The sequence below is a fragment of the Sardina pilchardus genome, chromosome 24 (genome assembly GCF_963854185.1).
Source record: "Sardina pilchardus chromosome 24, fSarPil1.1, whole genome shotgun sequence".
Classification (NCBI taxonomy): domain Eukaryota; kingdom Metazoa; phylum Chordata; class Actinopteri; order Clupeiformes; family Clupeidae; genus Sardina; species Sardina pilchardus.
In genome coordinates, this window is record NC_085017.1 from 13,121,241 (window position 1) to 13,136,240 (window position 15,000).

General features: G+C 42.2%; 1 protein-coding gene across 2 annotated transcripts in view; it reads left to right on the top strand.

The window, feature by feature from the left end:
• The window catches only part of smap2 (small ArfGAP2), a 32,474-nt gene extending 26,557 nt beyond the window's left edge, over positions 1-5,917 (top strand). For both annotated transcript variants that reach the window (XM_062528672.1, XM_062528671.1), the window contains exons 8-10: positions 914-1,112; positions 2,997-3,322; positions 4,191-5,917. In XM_062528672.1, coding sequence (XP_062384656.1) covers positions 914-1,112; positions 2,997-3,322; positions 4,191-4,325 — 660 coding nt within the window. In that variant the 3' untranslated portion in view covers positions 4,326-5,917. The remainder of the gene's footprint in view (positions 1-913; positions 1,113-2,996; positions 3,323-4,190) is intronic.
• Positions 5,918-15,000: the final 9,083 nt, after the last annotated feature.

Genomic DNA, 15,000 nt, shown 5'->3' on the forward strand with positions numbered 1-15,000 from the left:
CACACACACACCAGCTCCCACTCCAACAGGAGCACGGTAAACACACACACACACACCAGCTCCCACTCCAACAGGAGCACGGTAAACACACACACACACACACACCAGCTCCCACTCCAACAGGAGCACGGTAAACACACACACACACGCACGCACACACACACACACACACACACACGCCAGCTCCCACTCCAACAGTAGCACGGTAAGCACACACACACACACACACACACACACACACACACACACACCAGCTCCCACTCCAACAGGAGCACAGTAAACATACACACACTCACACACACATACACACGCACCAGTGATCCTTACACATATCCATCCACCCAATATCTATACACACTGGCATACAATTCATTATATATACCGTAATTTCCCAACTGTTAGCAGCAGCTTATACATTGATTTTGCTACATTTCCTCAGCCATGAAGTTAACACACGGGGGCAGTTAATATGGTATTAATATGGTTCTGTTTCTTTGTTTATTATTGTACACATGCTTCACACATACCTACCTATACATACGTACACACGCGCGCGCGCACACACACATACATACACACACGCACACGCACACACATGCACACTTTATGTGTCACCAGTGCACTGCCCCCTGTGGTATTAACATTGGCATTCTGAGGGGCGCTGTGGCGTAGCAGGCTACAGCGCTCATACCGTATGCGGGTCCGAGTGCCCACGGGGACCCAGGTTCGAATCCGGCCTGCGGTCATCTCCCAATCCCACCCCATCTCTCTCTCTCCCACTTGTTTCTTGTCTACCTCTTCACTATGCTGTAATAATAAAGGCAAAAAAGCCCAAAAAATATACTTAATTTTTGTTTTTTTTAAACGTTGGCGTTCTGATTTATTCTGTTCTTGTGCCCGTTTCACCCTGCAGCCTGCCTCAGGCTCCATGCCCAGTGGGCGCGTGGCCGCCTCCGTGCCCGAGAACCTCAGCCTGTTCCTGGACCCACCGGGCAGAGCCGAGGAGAGCGGCGGCGGCGGCAGGGCCGGCAGCGGGCAGAAGCTGTCCAAGGACTCCATCCTCTCGCTCTACGGCACCTCCTCCATGTCCCAGACCAACATGGCCGCCCACGGTGAGACGAGAGGCAAAAGCCCTCATTCATGAAAGCTGTTCGATGTTGTTAACTGTAAACAAAATATCATCGCCGCACTGTATCGACAGAGTTCAAAATTCATGCTTTGCAGTCACGTGACTACCATGGATACCTGTTGAGCAATACATGTTGCCGGCGAATGACAGCTTGATAAGTGGTTTTAAATAACCTCACTTATATCTATCTGGCATGTTGTTTTCACCTCAAAACGGCAACTTTCGTTTAGTGAAACTGGCGACGTGCTGGCAAGATCCTTGATTAGTTTATTGGGTTTGGTTGCTGGAGAATGCTGTTCTTTCCTGCCAGGCAGCAGCTGTGACGTCAGGTGTAAAGTATGAATAGACACGGCTTGCACGTGCTCCCTGTTTCGGTGTCTGTGCTGTTGATGCTTCAGGCCCGTTCATCTCCAAATCAGCCAGTCCTGCTGCAGACGTTTGGCCCACACTGTTATCCAAAGCGACTTACAGTACATGCATCAATTATTATAAGGGCTCGCTCGTCTCATCAGAGCAAGGGTTGAGAGTTAAGTGCCCTGCTCAAGGGCACCACGGTGACAGCCAGCAATCTGGCTACTGCATGCTAGCCCAGCTCTTTAGCCACCTACACTGCCACTGTTCCAGTCCGGTTATCTGTATCTGTCACCTCTTCCGAATCACTTTCACTGATCTTGATGAAAATCGTGTTGAGGAAAAGAGTGTCGCAGTGCTACGAGAATCCGACTTCCTTTACCGCCAAGCTGAATCTATGTCTTGATGATCATGCAAAGGTCTGTGTTGTCGACATGAGTCAGAAGTCAGTTGCGTCTGTTATGTCTGTATTTGTGTGTGTGTGTGTGTGTGTGTGTGTGTGTGTGTGTGTATGACGAACCATTTCCAGTCCCAGTTTTGAATATAATCTTATCAGACTATCCGGTTACTCGTAAATTGAGTAATGCTATCCGACAGCTCTGCTATAATATAACATCTCAGGTTTCCTTTCCAGTGTAATACATTCTTGGACAATTGATCGAGTCATGAGGCAACAAACACTCAAAAAATGTATTCCATTTCACCTCCAATATAACTGATCTTTTGTAAAAGAGTTAAAACGGGATTTTGTCTATAGCTCAGACAACCTAATATAATGTTTTGAAATCTGGTGTTTGTTTCATTTTGCCTCTGTGAAGCACTTTGAAACTTCAGAAAAGTGCTTTATACATAAAGATTATTATTGTTGTTGTTGTTGTTGTTGTTGTTAATAATGACAACAATGTTGTTGTTGTTTTTATTGTTATTAAAGGGATAGTTCGGGTTTTAAGACACGAAGTTATATGGGTTCCCTGTCAGCAACGTTGTGCATCAGCACTGACTTACCCCGCAACAGCGTCCTGTGAGCCGAGATCCAGCCGGTTTTTGATGCTGAAGAAAGTAGTCCGGCAAGTTTCTGGGGTCACGAAAGTAAAGTGTTTTTCTTCTCAAAACCATATGCGTTCAAAAGAGTGATATATTTGCACCACAAAAACGTTGTCCAGGAAAAATTCAAACCTCGTTATCACTTACTTATTTTTCGCGATTCCTATCACTGCGCGCTACTAACAGCTGGACAACGTTTTTGTGGTGCAAATATATCACTCTGTTGAACGCATATGGTTTTGAGAAGTAAAACACTTTACTTTCGTGACCCCAGAAACTTGCTGAAGAAAATAGTCCGGCATCAAAAACGATCAAAAACCGGCTGGATCTCGGCTCACAGGACGCTGTCGGGGGGTAAGTCAGTGCTGATGCACAACGTTGCTGACAGGGAACCCATATAACTTCGTGTCTTAAAATCCGAACTATCCCTTTAATAATAACATTAATAATAATAATAATAATATTATTACAGCTGGCATGTACATGAACCCTGCCCAGATGGGCTACCCAGCAACAGCTGCAGCAGCGGCGGCGGGCTATGGGCAGTACCAGGCCATGGCAGCCCAGGGGGGCATGATGGGTGCCATGATCGCCCCCCAGATGGGCATGTTGGCGCAGCCCGGCGTGATGCCCCAGGCGGGCATGAATGCCCAGGCAGCGGCGGCAGCAGCGGCGGCGGCTAACCCCTACATGGCGGGATCCATGCAGGGTGGCATGATGGGAGGGGTGGCGGGCGTGCCACCTCAGCAGGCCTACGGGGTGCAGCAGGCCCAGCAGCTGCAGTGGAACCTGGCCCAGGTACAGTACGCAGGGGGCTAGTGGACGTGGTCATCCACTTGGGTTGGGGGGTCACTTTGCATTAGGCGCATTCGACTTTATGTAGCCGTCTTAAGACGACTGCAGACGAGACTATTTCTGACATTCTGATACAGTACGTCTTTCAAACCGGAATTGCACATACGTCATGGTTGAAAACGTATCAGAATGTCAGAAACAGTCTCGTCTGCAGTCCTCTTAAGACGGCTACATGAAGTCGAATGCACCTATTTACAGGCCAGACACTGAAGATGGACATAGGCCAAAACGCATCTGTCTGGACATGTTTTCATATTAAATTGAATGAGTTATAGCTTTCAGAGTGCGTTTACTTTTTTGCTTCACTTTGCATTTGTACATTTCAATGACTGACCAAACTTATCTAAAGAGTTTCTACCATTCTTTCTCTCTAGTTAGCTCGCTACATTTCTATCTGTAGCAATGCTAACAATCAATCAAATCAATCAAATTTGATTTATATAGCACATTTCATATGGCATACATAGAGTCAATGTGCTTACATAGACATACAGTACATCCTTAATTCCATTTTCTATGAAATTCTGAAGCTCGATCTGACCTGATTGTCTCAATCTTGAGTGTGAAAGAGCATGAGTGGCTCTTTCATTTTGGATTGAGACTAAAAAACAAGATTATGTATTTATGATTTCCATAACAGCAGTACCCTTTGTGTGTGTGTGTGTGTGTGTGTACATTTGTGTGTGTGTGTGTGTGTGTGTGTGTACATTTGTGTGTGTGTGTGTGTGTGTGTGTGTGTGTGTACATTTGTGCGTGTGTGTGTGTGTGTGTGTGTGTGTGTGTGTGTGTGTGTGTGTGTGTGTGTCTCCAGATGACTCAGCACATGGCCGGTATGAACTTCTACGGCACCAACAGCATGATGGGTTACAGTCAGCCCATGGGCGGAGCCTCCACAGCGACCACGCCCACTTCCGCTCACATGCTGAGCTCACAAGTCTGGAAGTGATGTCATGGCCACCCAGCCATGTGATTGGACAATGGCTCTTGGACAGAGGACAGAATGGACCATGGGATAAGGGGGCGGGGGTGTCATATATTATACATACATACAGACACACACTCAAACACACAAACAGAGACACACATGCGCACACACTCACTCACACACACACGCGTAAACATACACACTTCATCATGTTCATTTTTGCCTTCAGACTTTTTGTTACCGCATAGCAGCAGTGAGCACGGCTGAAAGGTCAAAGGTGAAGTGGGGATATGTTCGGAATTGTGGTTGATGATCACAGTGCCACCTGGTGGTTTGGGAGCCATATCACGCTTCGCCATGTCAACCTCACTTCAGCGTGGACCAATCACTGCAATCTTTTTGTCATTCAGCTTCCTCATTAATGTGACTTTGCGTTCACTTCCTGTGTAGATCAATAAGCAGTGTGGATTTCCTGAGGATGATGTTTTTTTTAGCCCTCTCATTTAGTTAGCTTGTGTCTATCACCAGGAAATCTTTTGGGTTTCGGTTAGTTTTGGCTGCAGGCCTTTGAAGCCGTTTGTAGACCTCACTTTACCGTCAAAGGTAGTCGGCACAGGCGATGAAAACTAGTGTCTGTGTGTTCAAACAGGGTCAAAGCTGTGACACAGTGTGTATGTGTGTGTGTGACTAAGCGAGTGAGTCTGTATCATGATCGATGCTGTGTTGTGTTTAACCAATACACCTTCACCAAACTCAGGAGTCACCTTTTGAAGCCGATCATGAGTTTTGGAAGGACTCAGTGGTACTTTTTCAATTTCACTTGCACTTGAATAGCTCACAATATGGAGAGATTGATTATTTGAGAATTGGAACCAAAGACTTGCCGTAGCTTTAGAACTTGTAGAACTACATGAACATGTAGAATCTGTGGCAAACTGCCACTCAGAGTGAGGAAGTACGTTACTGATGTAAAAACCTGTTAGGACTGACAGGGAAGAACCTGTAGTCATTGGGCTTTGGTAGACATTTTTACAGAAAATAACTGTAAGTCGGGATTTCATTTTATTATTGTTCGCAATGCTTTTTCTTCTGACAGCAAACGTGTCTGTTCTTTACGGTTAAGGCCTGAATGTTTTTCGGTGTGTGTGTGTATCAGGGAATTGGTTCAGATGAAGTCTCATTAGCACTGTTGCATGAGGGGGGTTCTTTTCTGTATGCTGGTTGTCCAGAGAATGATTGTACCTGTACTGTACTCTTAGAGAGAATCAGCTGTCCCAACACCTGGGTTTGAACACAGAGTTAGAAGAGGTAATGCGCTGTTTTGGTTTGTTTTTCTAAATGCAACTTTATGCATGTGTTTCTGAATGTCTGAATCATTGCTTTCTGAATGTGTCCTCTGTGTCCAGTCCCTACTGTGTGTGTGTGTGTGTGTGTGTGTGTTTGTCGGAGTCTGTGTTTGTCTGTGGACATTTGTGTGTGTGTGTGTGTGTGAGGGAGGAGGAGAAATGGATCTAGCGTCCCCTTATCTGTGTGTGCACATTGTGCATGTTAGTGTTCGTGCGAGTGTTGTGCTTGCTTAGTGTTTGTCCCGTGTGGGGGTGGTGGGGGGGGGGGGGGGGGGGGGGTTTGTCTGTTTGTCCTAGAATTCCTCAACGCTCTTTAAAAGGGTACAGTCGCTTCCTGTGTGGCCGTGGAGACGTTCCCAGCATTCACGCTGTGCCAGTCTAGAGGCCAGAGCAAGGACTGGGTGCCCGTTACCATCCGCGCGAGTGAGGAACACCATGTTTCCCCTGATTCAACGTAATATGATCCTCCAGTTCCTATTCTCCATCCCCAGTCGACGAGCTGGCTGGCCGGCTGGCTGGTACGTCAATGAGCCTCACTCACTCACTGTGACTTTGAATGTCGGACTTCCACCGCTCGAGCTGACCTCTCGCCGTCCCACCCCTCGTCGTCTGCTGAGGTCGGACTACACACGTGATTGTCACCCTGGCCAGGTGAGCTGGTCTCTTCGCAGTGACCTCACCTTCAACAGAGCAGCTTCCATGAGAGATACTGTAGAGAGAGAGAGAGAGAGAGAGAGAGAAAGAAAGAGAGAGACCCTCTACAGCCCCCTCTGGTGGAAACCGGAGGCGCTTGCAAGAGGGGAACCTGTAACCACAATAGTCAGAACCTTGGCGTAGGACTTTTGTGAGTGTGAGAGTGTGACAGTGTGTGTGCGTGTTGGGGGATGTGAATGTGCTGACGACACACAGACCCTCATACACACATTTGTGAACAGGCTACTATTGCTTACATGCGCACAGCCGACATGGGCCCTCTCAGATGTCCTTGCACTGTTCGTCCCACCAATGCACTGCGATTGTTTTGCTTTTTATATGTTGTTCTTGTGCTGTTAGTTTTATTATTATTGTTCTTGTTCTTATTTTTATATTTAAGGAATGGTTTATCAGACATGCAGTTCATGTTAAAGTGGTACCCCATTATCACGAAAGCCATGTTCATCTTATCATTCACAAAGTTTCCAGAAGCCCCAAGAGACTCACCCACCTGAAAAATGTAAAACTATTATTATTATAATTATTATTATTGTTATTATTATTATTATAATTATTATTCAACTGCATGAAGCTGATGTGTCTGTCATTTTCTATTTGATTTTATTTGATTTGATTTCATGAGAAGTCAAAGCCTTTGTGAGAGACTGGTCACTTTACTGGGCACTTTACTGGTCCAAACCCATAGCGTTGTGACTGTCCCCAGAACATCTGTAGTCATCCCTGGAGGGGGCCCCAAAGACGGTCCCTGGTCCCAGGGGCCTGGGATTGCGTACACTAGTTGTTCTAGTGATGTTCCCTCTAGTCCCGGGGGCCTGGGATTGCGTACACTAGTTGTTCTAGTGATGTTCCCTCTAGTCCCGGGGGCCTGGGATTGCATAGACTGGTTGTGCTAGTGGAGCATAATAAAAAGGCAATACACTTCAGTAGAGCTTGCAATACACTCAGTAAATGCTTGTTGTTTGTCATCTTGTAGGGCTCTGAAGTAGGCAGAGAGACAGAGTGTGTGTGTGTGTGTGTGTGTGAGAGAGAGAGAGAAAGAGAGAGAGATGCATTCTAGGCGTTACGTGGTGGTAGAGGCTATAGGCTAGTCTAGTGTGTGTGTGTGTGTGTGTGTGTGTGTGTGAGATCCTAGGCAGCAGCCTGGTGTTTGTGCTTCTGGCTAGGCTAGTATGCTACCACATATGAGCCCAGTTAAGCTGTGCTTTAGTTTCTGTTGATGGATTCATCAGAGCAATACTGGAGCAATAGTGGTGGTAGCACCAGTGACTGGTGGTGGTGTAGGGCTTGCACACATGACTGTGTAGAACTGTCCGGCAAACGCTGCGAGCCTACAGACCAAGCAATGAGTGGCACACACATCCACAGTTGAAGGCATCAACGACAACTGTGTAATCTCTAAAAGCACTGCCTCTTGGATCGGATCGGATTGGATCCTTGGAGGCCCCGTGCTTCGGACAGATTCGATTACGTTCCTTCCTCAATGTTTGATTCATATCGGCTTTAACAGAATGGGTTGTGAGAGAGCTGATTGAGTTGTTGGGAAGTCGGGGAGATGAATGTGTCTGCCACAGCGAGTCCCTGAAATTCCTCTCAAATAACGCTCCTTAGTTTGGAGATGTTGGGATGTCGGGGAGATGAACGTGTCCCTGAAATTCCTCTCAAATAACGCTCCTTAGTTTGGAGACGGCTCTGCAGTCAGACTATAGGAATAGGAAGTAAAGAGGCTGACAATTAGTGAATGAGAGATTCTGATTTGTGGTTAATTAGGCTACTGTGAATTGGTATTATGTGCAATATTATTGCATGATGTGCAGTAGTGTTGCTTTAATAACTATTTTTAACTATTAAAGAAGGCAGGCACTTCCTTTAAAAAAAAGAAAATAAATCACAAGAAATCTGACTTCTAATCGGTAGGATCAACATCACCCCCTCTTGGTGTAAAGGTGCTACTGCGTCTGATCAGCTTTTTCCATAGGAATGCCCCTGCAGATGCTGGGGCCTTTTGCTTCTCTTCTGTGAAATATCAGCACTCTCAAGGAATGTATACCTTTTTATTAATAATCTTAATTGTTTATGAATTAATTTAATCTTTTTTGCATTCTACCTTTGTATAAATGATGCCTCACCTTGATGTATAATTTGTGGAGTATAGTTGCAATACATAAAATAATTTGTTCAACTATATCTTCCTTTAAAAAAATCATTTTTAGAGTAATAAATATGTAATGCATCATTAAAGGCCTGGCTTGTGATCTATGTGAGATAAAAGAAAATTGTATCCCAAATCAAAACTTGTGGATTTGTTTTTGTTTGACTCTAGTGCTTTGACTAAATCAGTCACATAATTTCATATTAATGCGTGAAGGTAAATATGCCAGGACAAAACCCAGGAGATATACTGGTAGACATGTATAAGTATATATCCTTTCTTTGTGTGTGTGCATTCCAAACTGCATGTAGTTTTGAATAGAAGTTTCCGTAATGATAATTAAAATGTCAAAAAAGTGGTTTATAAACCCTGAATACAGACAGGCGAGAATATGAGTACTGCTTCAATGTGAGCACTATGACTGTCTACAATTCTCTTAATCACACATCATGGAGGGCTGCCTACATGTACAAATGTGCCAGACACAAAAGCGTCTTTACAAAATTTGATTAAAATTCTTTGCAATCACAACTTTTTGACAAATTGGACACTCCCACTGACATTTATACTCTAAATTAAAAAAGGTTTAAACTTTTTTTTTTCATCTTTATGTTTAATAAAAAGCCAAGTATTCCTTACTCAGACTCATTTTTTTTTTCATCTTTATGTTTAATAAAAAGCCAAGTATTCCTTACTCAGACTCATTTTTTTTTTCATCTTTATGTTTAATAAAAAGCCAAGTATTCCTTACTCAGAATCACTTTTTGTTAACCCTCATGATTGTAAACATTGTTGTCAGTAATTTAGGTTAAACTAATGATTAAATAACATAAAACATTTACGGATATAACATTTATTTTTGCTTTTTGTTATCGGGGGAAATGTTTAAAAATCATGCCCAGAGTATAGCACCAGCTGCCTGCCCGGCTGCTCATTTTTGTTTATACTCGGTCACCTCGAGAAACAGAGATCTGTATGACTATGAGCCATTTCATTTAGTGTTTTTTTTATATGTAGAATACTTCAAACTTTTAGACACAGTTTCTGTTGAATTCACCACAATGATTACGAGGCCAGAGATGGTTCAAATAAAACTTTATTGAATTTGCTCCTGTCAAAGAGGCATGCAGAATACAGAATTTCGAATCAAAATTTCTATGTGTGAGTGGGAGACAGGATTTTTTTGATGTCTTTTCTTACAAAACTACGTGCACTTTTAAATAATCAACTCTGCCGCGTACAAACCACAAAAATACCAGTTTTACATTATCAAATACTGCACATAGAAAACATTTACAAAGCACAAGTATAAAAGTACAGCTCCCGTCTTATACGTGTGAGGTGCTTGTATGATTTTCATAATTATGCATCAACATTATGCCCTCTCGGCTTCGCCAATGCCTTCGTTATGCAATAAGGGCAGGAGGGGAAGAAAAATTTGTTCTTCTACCAGTAGGAGTGTTTATTGACTAAAGATGGATATAGGTCATATGAAAACATTCATTTCTGGAGTCTAACAACTTGCACCTGTGCTTCACATGAAGAGGCCTGAAAAAGCAAGAGTGCTTTTGGCTTCTCCCATCACCTAACCTATAATCAATGCAATTCTGCTCAATACAAAGTGGCTATACTTTCACAATAGTTGTTTTTGTTTAAACATCAATTTGGCCACTCAACTGCTTGTGCTGTGCTGATAACAATTACAGAAGGACAGTAAGTATGCTGATGACGATTTGGGATTTGGGAATGTAGTTTTACAAAGGAAAAACAAAAACACGTGTCATTACGGTGCTACAGGAAAGACAGACGTGGGCTGTTCTCTCAAAGGATGTGTGTTTCATTTGTTTGTTTGTTTTTCAAGCTATTGGGTCAGGTCTCATTTTCAAAGTTTTTTTTTTTTCGAAACCTTGCATGCTTTTAGCAAATTGTCTTGTCCAAGACATCAAACAAACAAAAAAAAACTAAATAATCTTTTTAAGCCTTCAAGTAGTGCAAAAGTAAACTAATACAAAAGATGAGGTATTCTGTGACCAGAAAACCCTTCTTGAAGAGGAAGCCATCTTTAAAGAGTTAGGGTTAATCGGGTTCACTCAAGTTATTGCAAGGAAAAGGATTTAGCCAGAGTTAGTAAGTCTGATCGCATGCTACAATGAATTCCTGGTCCAAGTTATCACAATGCTTCAATAAAGTTCTCATCATTATACTGTAATTATATCAGGTGAATACATCACTTTTGTCAAGACCATAAAAGAGCAGTTTTCTTAAATACCCATGCAAAAAGTTTCAATTTAACTACAAATGTGTAGCCTAAGTCTGGCAGCAATACAATCAATCAATATATAATTTTCCAATGCTTTAATGCCAGCCACATCTTAGATTAAAATACAAATTCTTAAATGGGGTGCAAAAAAACTTACTGTCATTAGCAAGGCTCTTTAACAAAGGTAGCTTCGTAAATACAAACATCTGAGATGTCTCAATAACATTACCCAGAACAATAAGACATAAGTTTTAAACAAAATCAAGTGAAATGATTCATTAATACATTCATAATATCTCAGCAAATACTAACTTACAATAGTTGAAGAGAAGAGTTTTATTTTCGTTTTTAAATCTTTCGAACATGTGCTCGTGCTGCTACAGTAAAAATTACATCTCATAAATAAAGTAAGGCAACTTACTTCACAAGCCCTCATTGAATGAATTCCAAGGCAGAATTCAACCCAGCAACTGTCGTTGAACCAGTCTCCGACAAATCATCTCCCCACACTCTTTACAAAAATAAAATAAAATCTCAAATATACCATAGTTTTAAATATATTGATAATACCTGGTCGGAGGTGAGACCATATAAACAACTTGACAGACACATCTCCACAAAAAAGGAACAATTGAAAAGTCATAGAATTTCAAAATGGCGGTCAAAGCAGGGACCAAGACATCAGCCAATCGACTGTTGAAGTTCTGTCAGGGTTTGTGACGGCAGCCAATCAATAAGCCTCTATCCCTTCCCCTTTCCTTCCATCTGTCAGTACAGCAGCATTCTGAAAAGCATGCCAGCAGGGCAAGCAATACAAGAAAAGCACAATCCAGGTCAGTCTGATTGTCTACCATCATATTCCTCAATTTGTGTGTATGTGCACTTGAAAATCTCCCTTATGAGGACCCCACTATCATTTTCCTCAATTTGTGTGTATGTGCACTTGAAAATTTCCCTTATGAGGACCCCACTATCATTTTCCTCAATTTGTGTGTATGTGCACATGGAAACCTGCTTTACGAGGACCACATTTCTACGTATATGTGCTACTGCAGTCATCCACTAGATGGCAGCTAGACACACAAGACTCGTCATCATAACCAAGTCCACAAACAACCCCAGACAGCTTTACCTACATATGCAGTAAACACATAGCAATATATTATTCATTCCTTTGCAAGTTGTCTTTAAAAACAGTAGCAGGTTTATCTTATATACATACATCTCAATAAATAATGTGGTGGGAAAATAATTCCGCACAGTCAGGTCGTTGGCATCAACTACTCCAAACAAACCTTTTTTTATTTTCGAAAAAAATAATCAGTTCAACCAAACATTTCTTCTCTACAAGACATCAGTCCAATCCAAAGAAGAAGACACTTTGAACAACACTGAGTTTACGCAATGCTGTTTGTTAGCACTCAATGGGTTTCTGCAGTGTCCTGAAATAGACAAATGTCCTTGAAGAACCTATTTGTGGCCAAACAAACAACCATCACAACAAAATCCTCTTTGAGAAGCAACTGTGTCTGTGTGCGCTGCCAGAGCTCTCTCATTTACCACGTCACATTTATTCATTTCAACTTTTACCCGACTTTAAGCGACTTACATACCGTATGTCAATTATCTTACCAGGGCCATCCCCAGAGCAAGTCGGGGTTAAGTGCCTTCTTGCTAAAGGGCGCAATGGTGGAAGCTGGGATTTGAACCCACAACCTTTTCAGGCTTCTACATGCTAGCCCAGCTCCTTAGCCACTACACTACCACCACCCTGTACCGTACCCCACACCACACCACACCACACCACACCACGTGCCACAGACAATAAACCCGATCCATCCAAATCGTTTGTTGTGGGTGAAGGCCAAAGCTCACTTCCTCTCCACTCCATCTCCCTCCCACAACTGGCTCACACAGACTTACTTCAAGAGTAACAGCTGATCACAAAACAATAGGTCACTTAAAAGACCATATCTGCTGAGTGCGGTGTTCTTTTAGAGATCAGCAGTTACTCCCAAAATTACCCAGATTAACTCGTTACCTTGTTTTGTAGTACAGCCCTTTTCCTGCCCCACCTGATCAACACACACTGCCAGACTGCAGTCCCAGGGGAACAGCCCAGGACTGAACCAACCCCTGAACCTAAGCTAGTGGACGGATGGTGGAGGAGCCTGGACCTCATGGGGCAAACTAGCGTTAAGAAAATAGAAATCATCAAATAGATGGTGAACCAGTCTGCTTCGGTTAAGTTTTGTCTTCGCTTATGTTGTTTCGTTTCCACTTCCACTATTTTATCTAATCCAAATCTAAATCAAAGGAGTTGGCCCTTATTCAACCATATTCAACCATACATATATTACCAAAGATCCTTCATTACTGATCGCTTTAACCCTCTCTGATATTACCTAACATACAATACCATATACAATGCCATATGCAGAGTAGACACTGCACAGTATATTACCTAATACACAGGTCAACTTTAATAATCTTTTCAATCGTTTCAGACTTTTAATCAAATTGGCTTTTAGTGGGGGTTTTTTTGTCCACTTCCCTTTGGTTTAGATTGGGCTTTCAGCACATAATATATCTGATTGGCTTCCTCTGGAGGGAGCATTCAAAGGATTAAAACGTCTGGGTTCAGATACAGTTCATGCATTCACTCTATCATGCCGTAATAGCAATGGGGGTTCTCCATCAACCAAAACGGAGACACAAACGTTCTCAAGTATACAGAAATCACACTGATAAAGCTCATAGTCATGTCACAGTCCTGTACACCATGGACAAAAACATTCAGCTGTGAAGTTGTTCGGTTCTTTTGTTTCTCAATACATTTGAATAAAAATTCTCTTTTTTCTCTTTTGACTAAATAATGCAACTCTTTTTTTATGCTCTTCTCATCCACATACATAAGTCTGTCAGTGGTCACGAAGGCGCTACTCACAATATTGTGCAAATATGAAAAGAATATAGATATATATCATCTATACTGCCAATACACCCTCAGCTTACTATTGTACAAACACATGTCGACAGGGAAGAGCCTTTTGGGGCACAAGGGAGACTACATCAAATCTTCTCAACACAAAGGCATTAATTAATCAGACATTAAATAAAGGTTATCTTTCATGGTGAACTAGCCCAACTGACGCACTGTTGCCATAGAGATAGCTCTAAATTATGAGATCACTCTGAGGACTCGGAGGGCCCACCCACCTATTTCCCATAATGCACAGGAAAAGGAGGAAGAGTCTTTTGGTTCCGATTAAATTTAGGCTTTGGCCTGTTAGACAACCAAACTTTCCACGTCTCACAATTTTGGGGAAATAAACTGAGAAATCCATCATTAGCAGCTCAGTGACATTCAACATGAAAGCAATTCATACAAGTACAGAGTTCATAAATTCAATCTTTGTTTTTTTTTTCAAAAAAATAAATAAAAGTCATCTTTAAATATCATTTGGAAGTTTGTTTTTTATCTCTAAAGACCAAAATGAGAGAACGATGAGAAAGAACACAAGAGCTAAGTAAATATCAATGCACATCACCTCAGTAGATGTCAATAAATAGCATCATTTGACTCTATCGTAACTCCACCGCAAACTTAAGAGTACTCTGAAGTCAGTGTGTATCTTCAAATCAAAACTAAAACACTAGACCTGTTATAAGTTCCATAACCACAAGGGATTGTGGTCTTTTCAAACCCTTTTTTAACCCCTAAAAATAATACATTTTACATGTCCTACTAATTCAGATGGGTGATATGGGTGGAAGCAGACTCACAGCTACTTTTTGAGCCAGTGCAAGGTGAGAGAGAATGTGTCTGACTCCTTCGAGTCAAGTCAAAAGCTTAAAGGTTCATCATGAGAACAAGTAAATCGTCCATTGTCAATACAAACGGGGACAAAAACACGTCTTTGAAACAAATACGGATACTCCGGGAAGCATCCGAAATCCCTTTTGACGAAGCAGGTCCCCAGATTATGTACAGAAAATAACTGGACAACAGGAATTATAACATTTTCAAAACACACTCTATAAATAACCAGAATAAAAGTGCATTGGTGTAGTCTAAACTCACCAAACAAAAGCTATTTGATTTTACAGATCAACACTGACTTACTACAGATACGTACTAATACCACATATTGATAATCATGAGCAAAATCAGGAGAGTATACCAGAGATGAAGCTCAGGTCAAGCGGAGAGGAGATGTACATGCA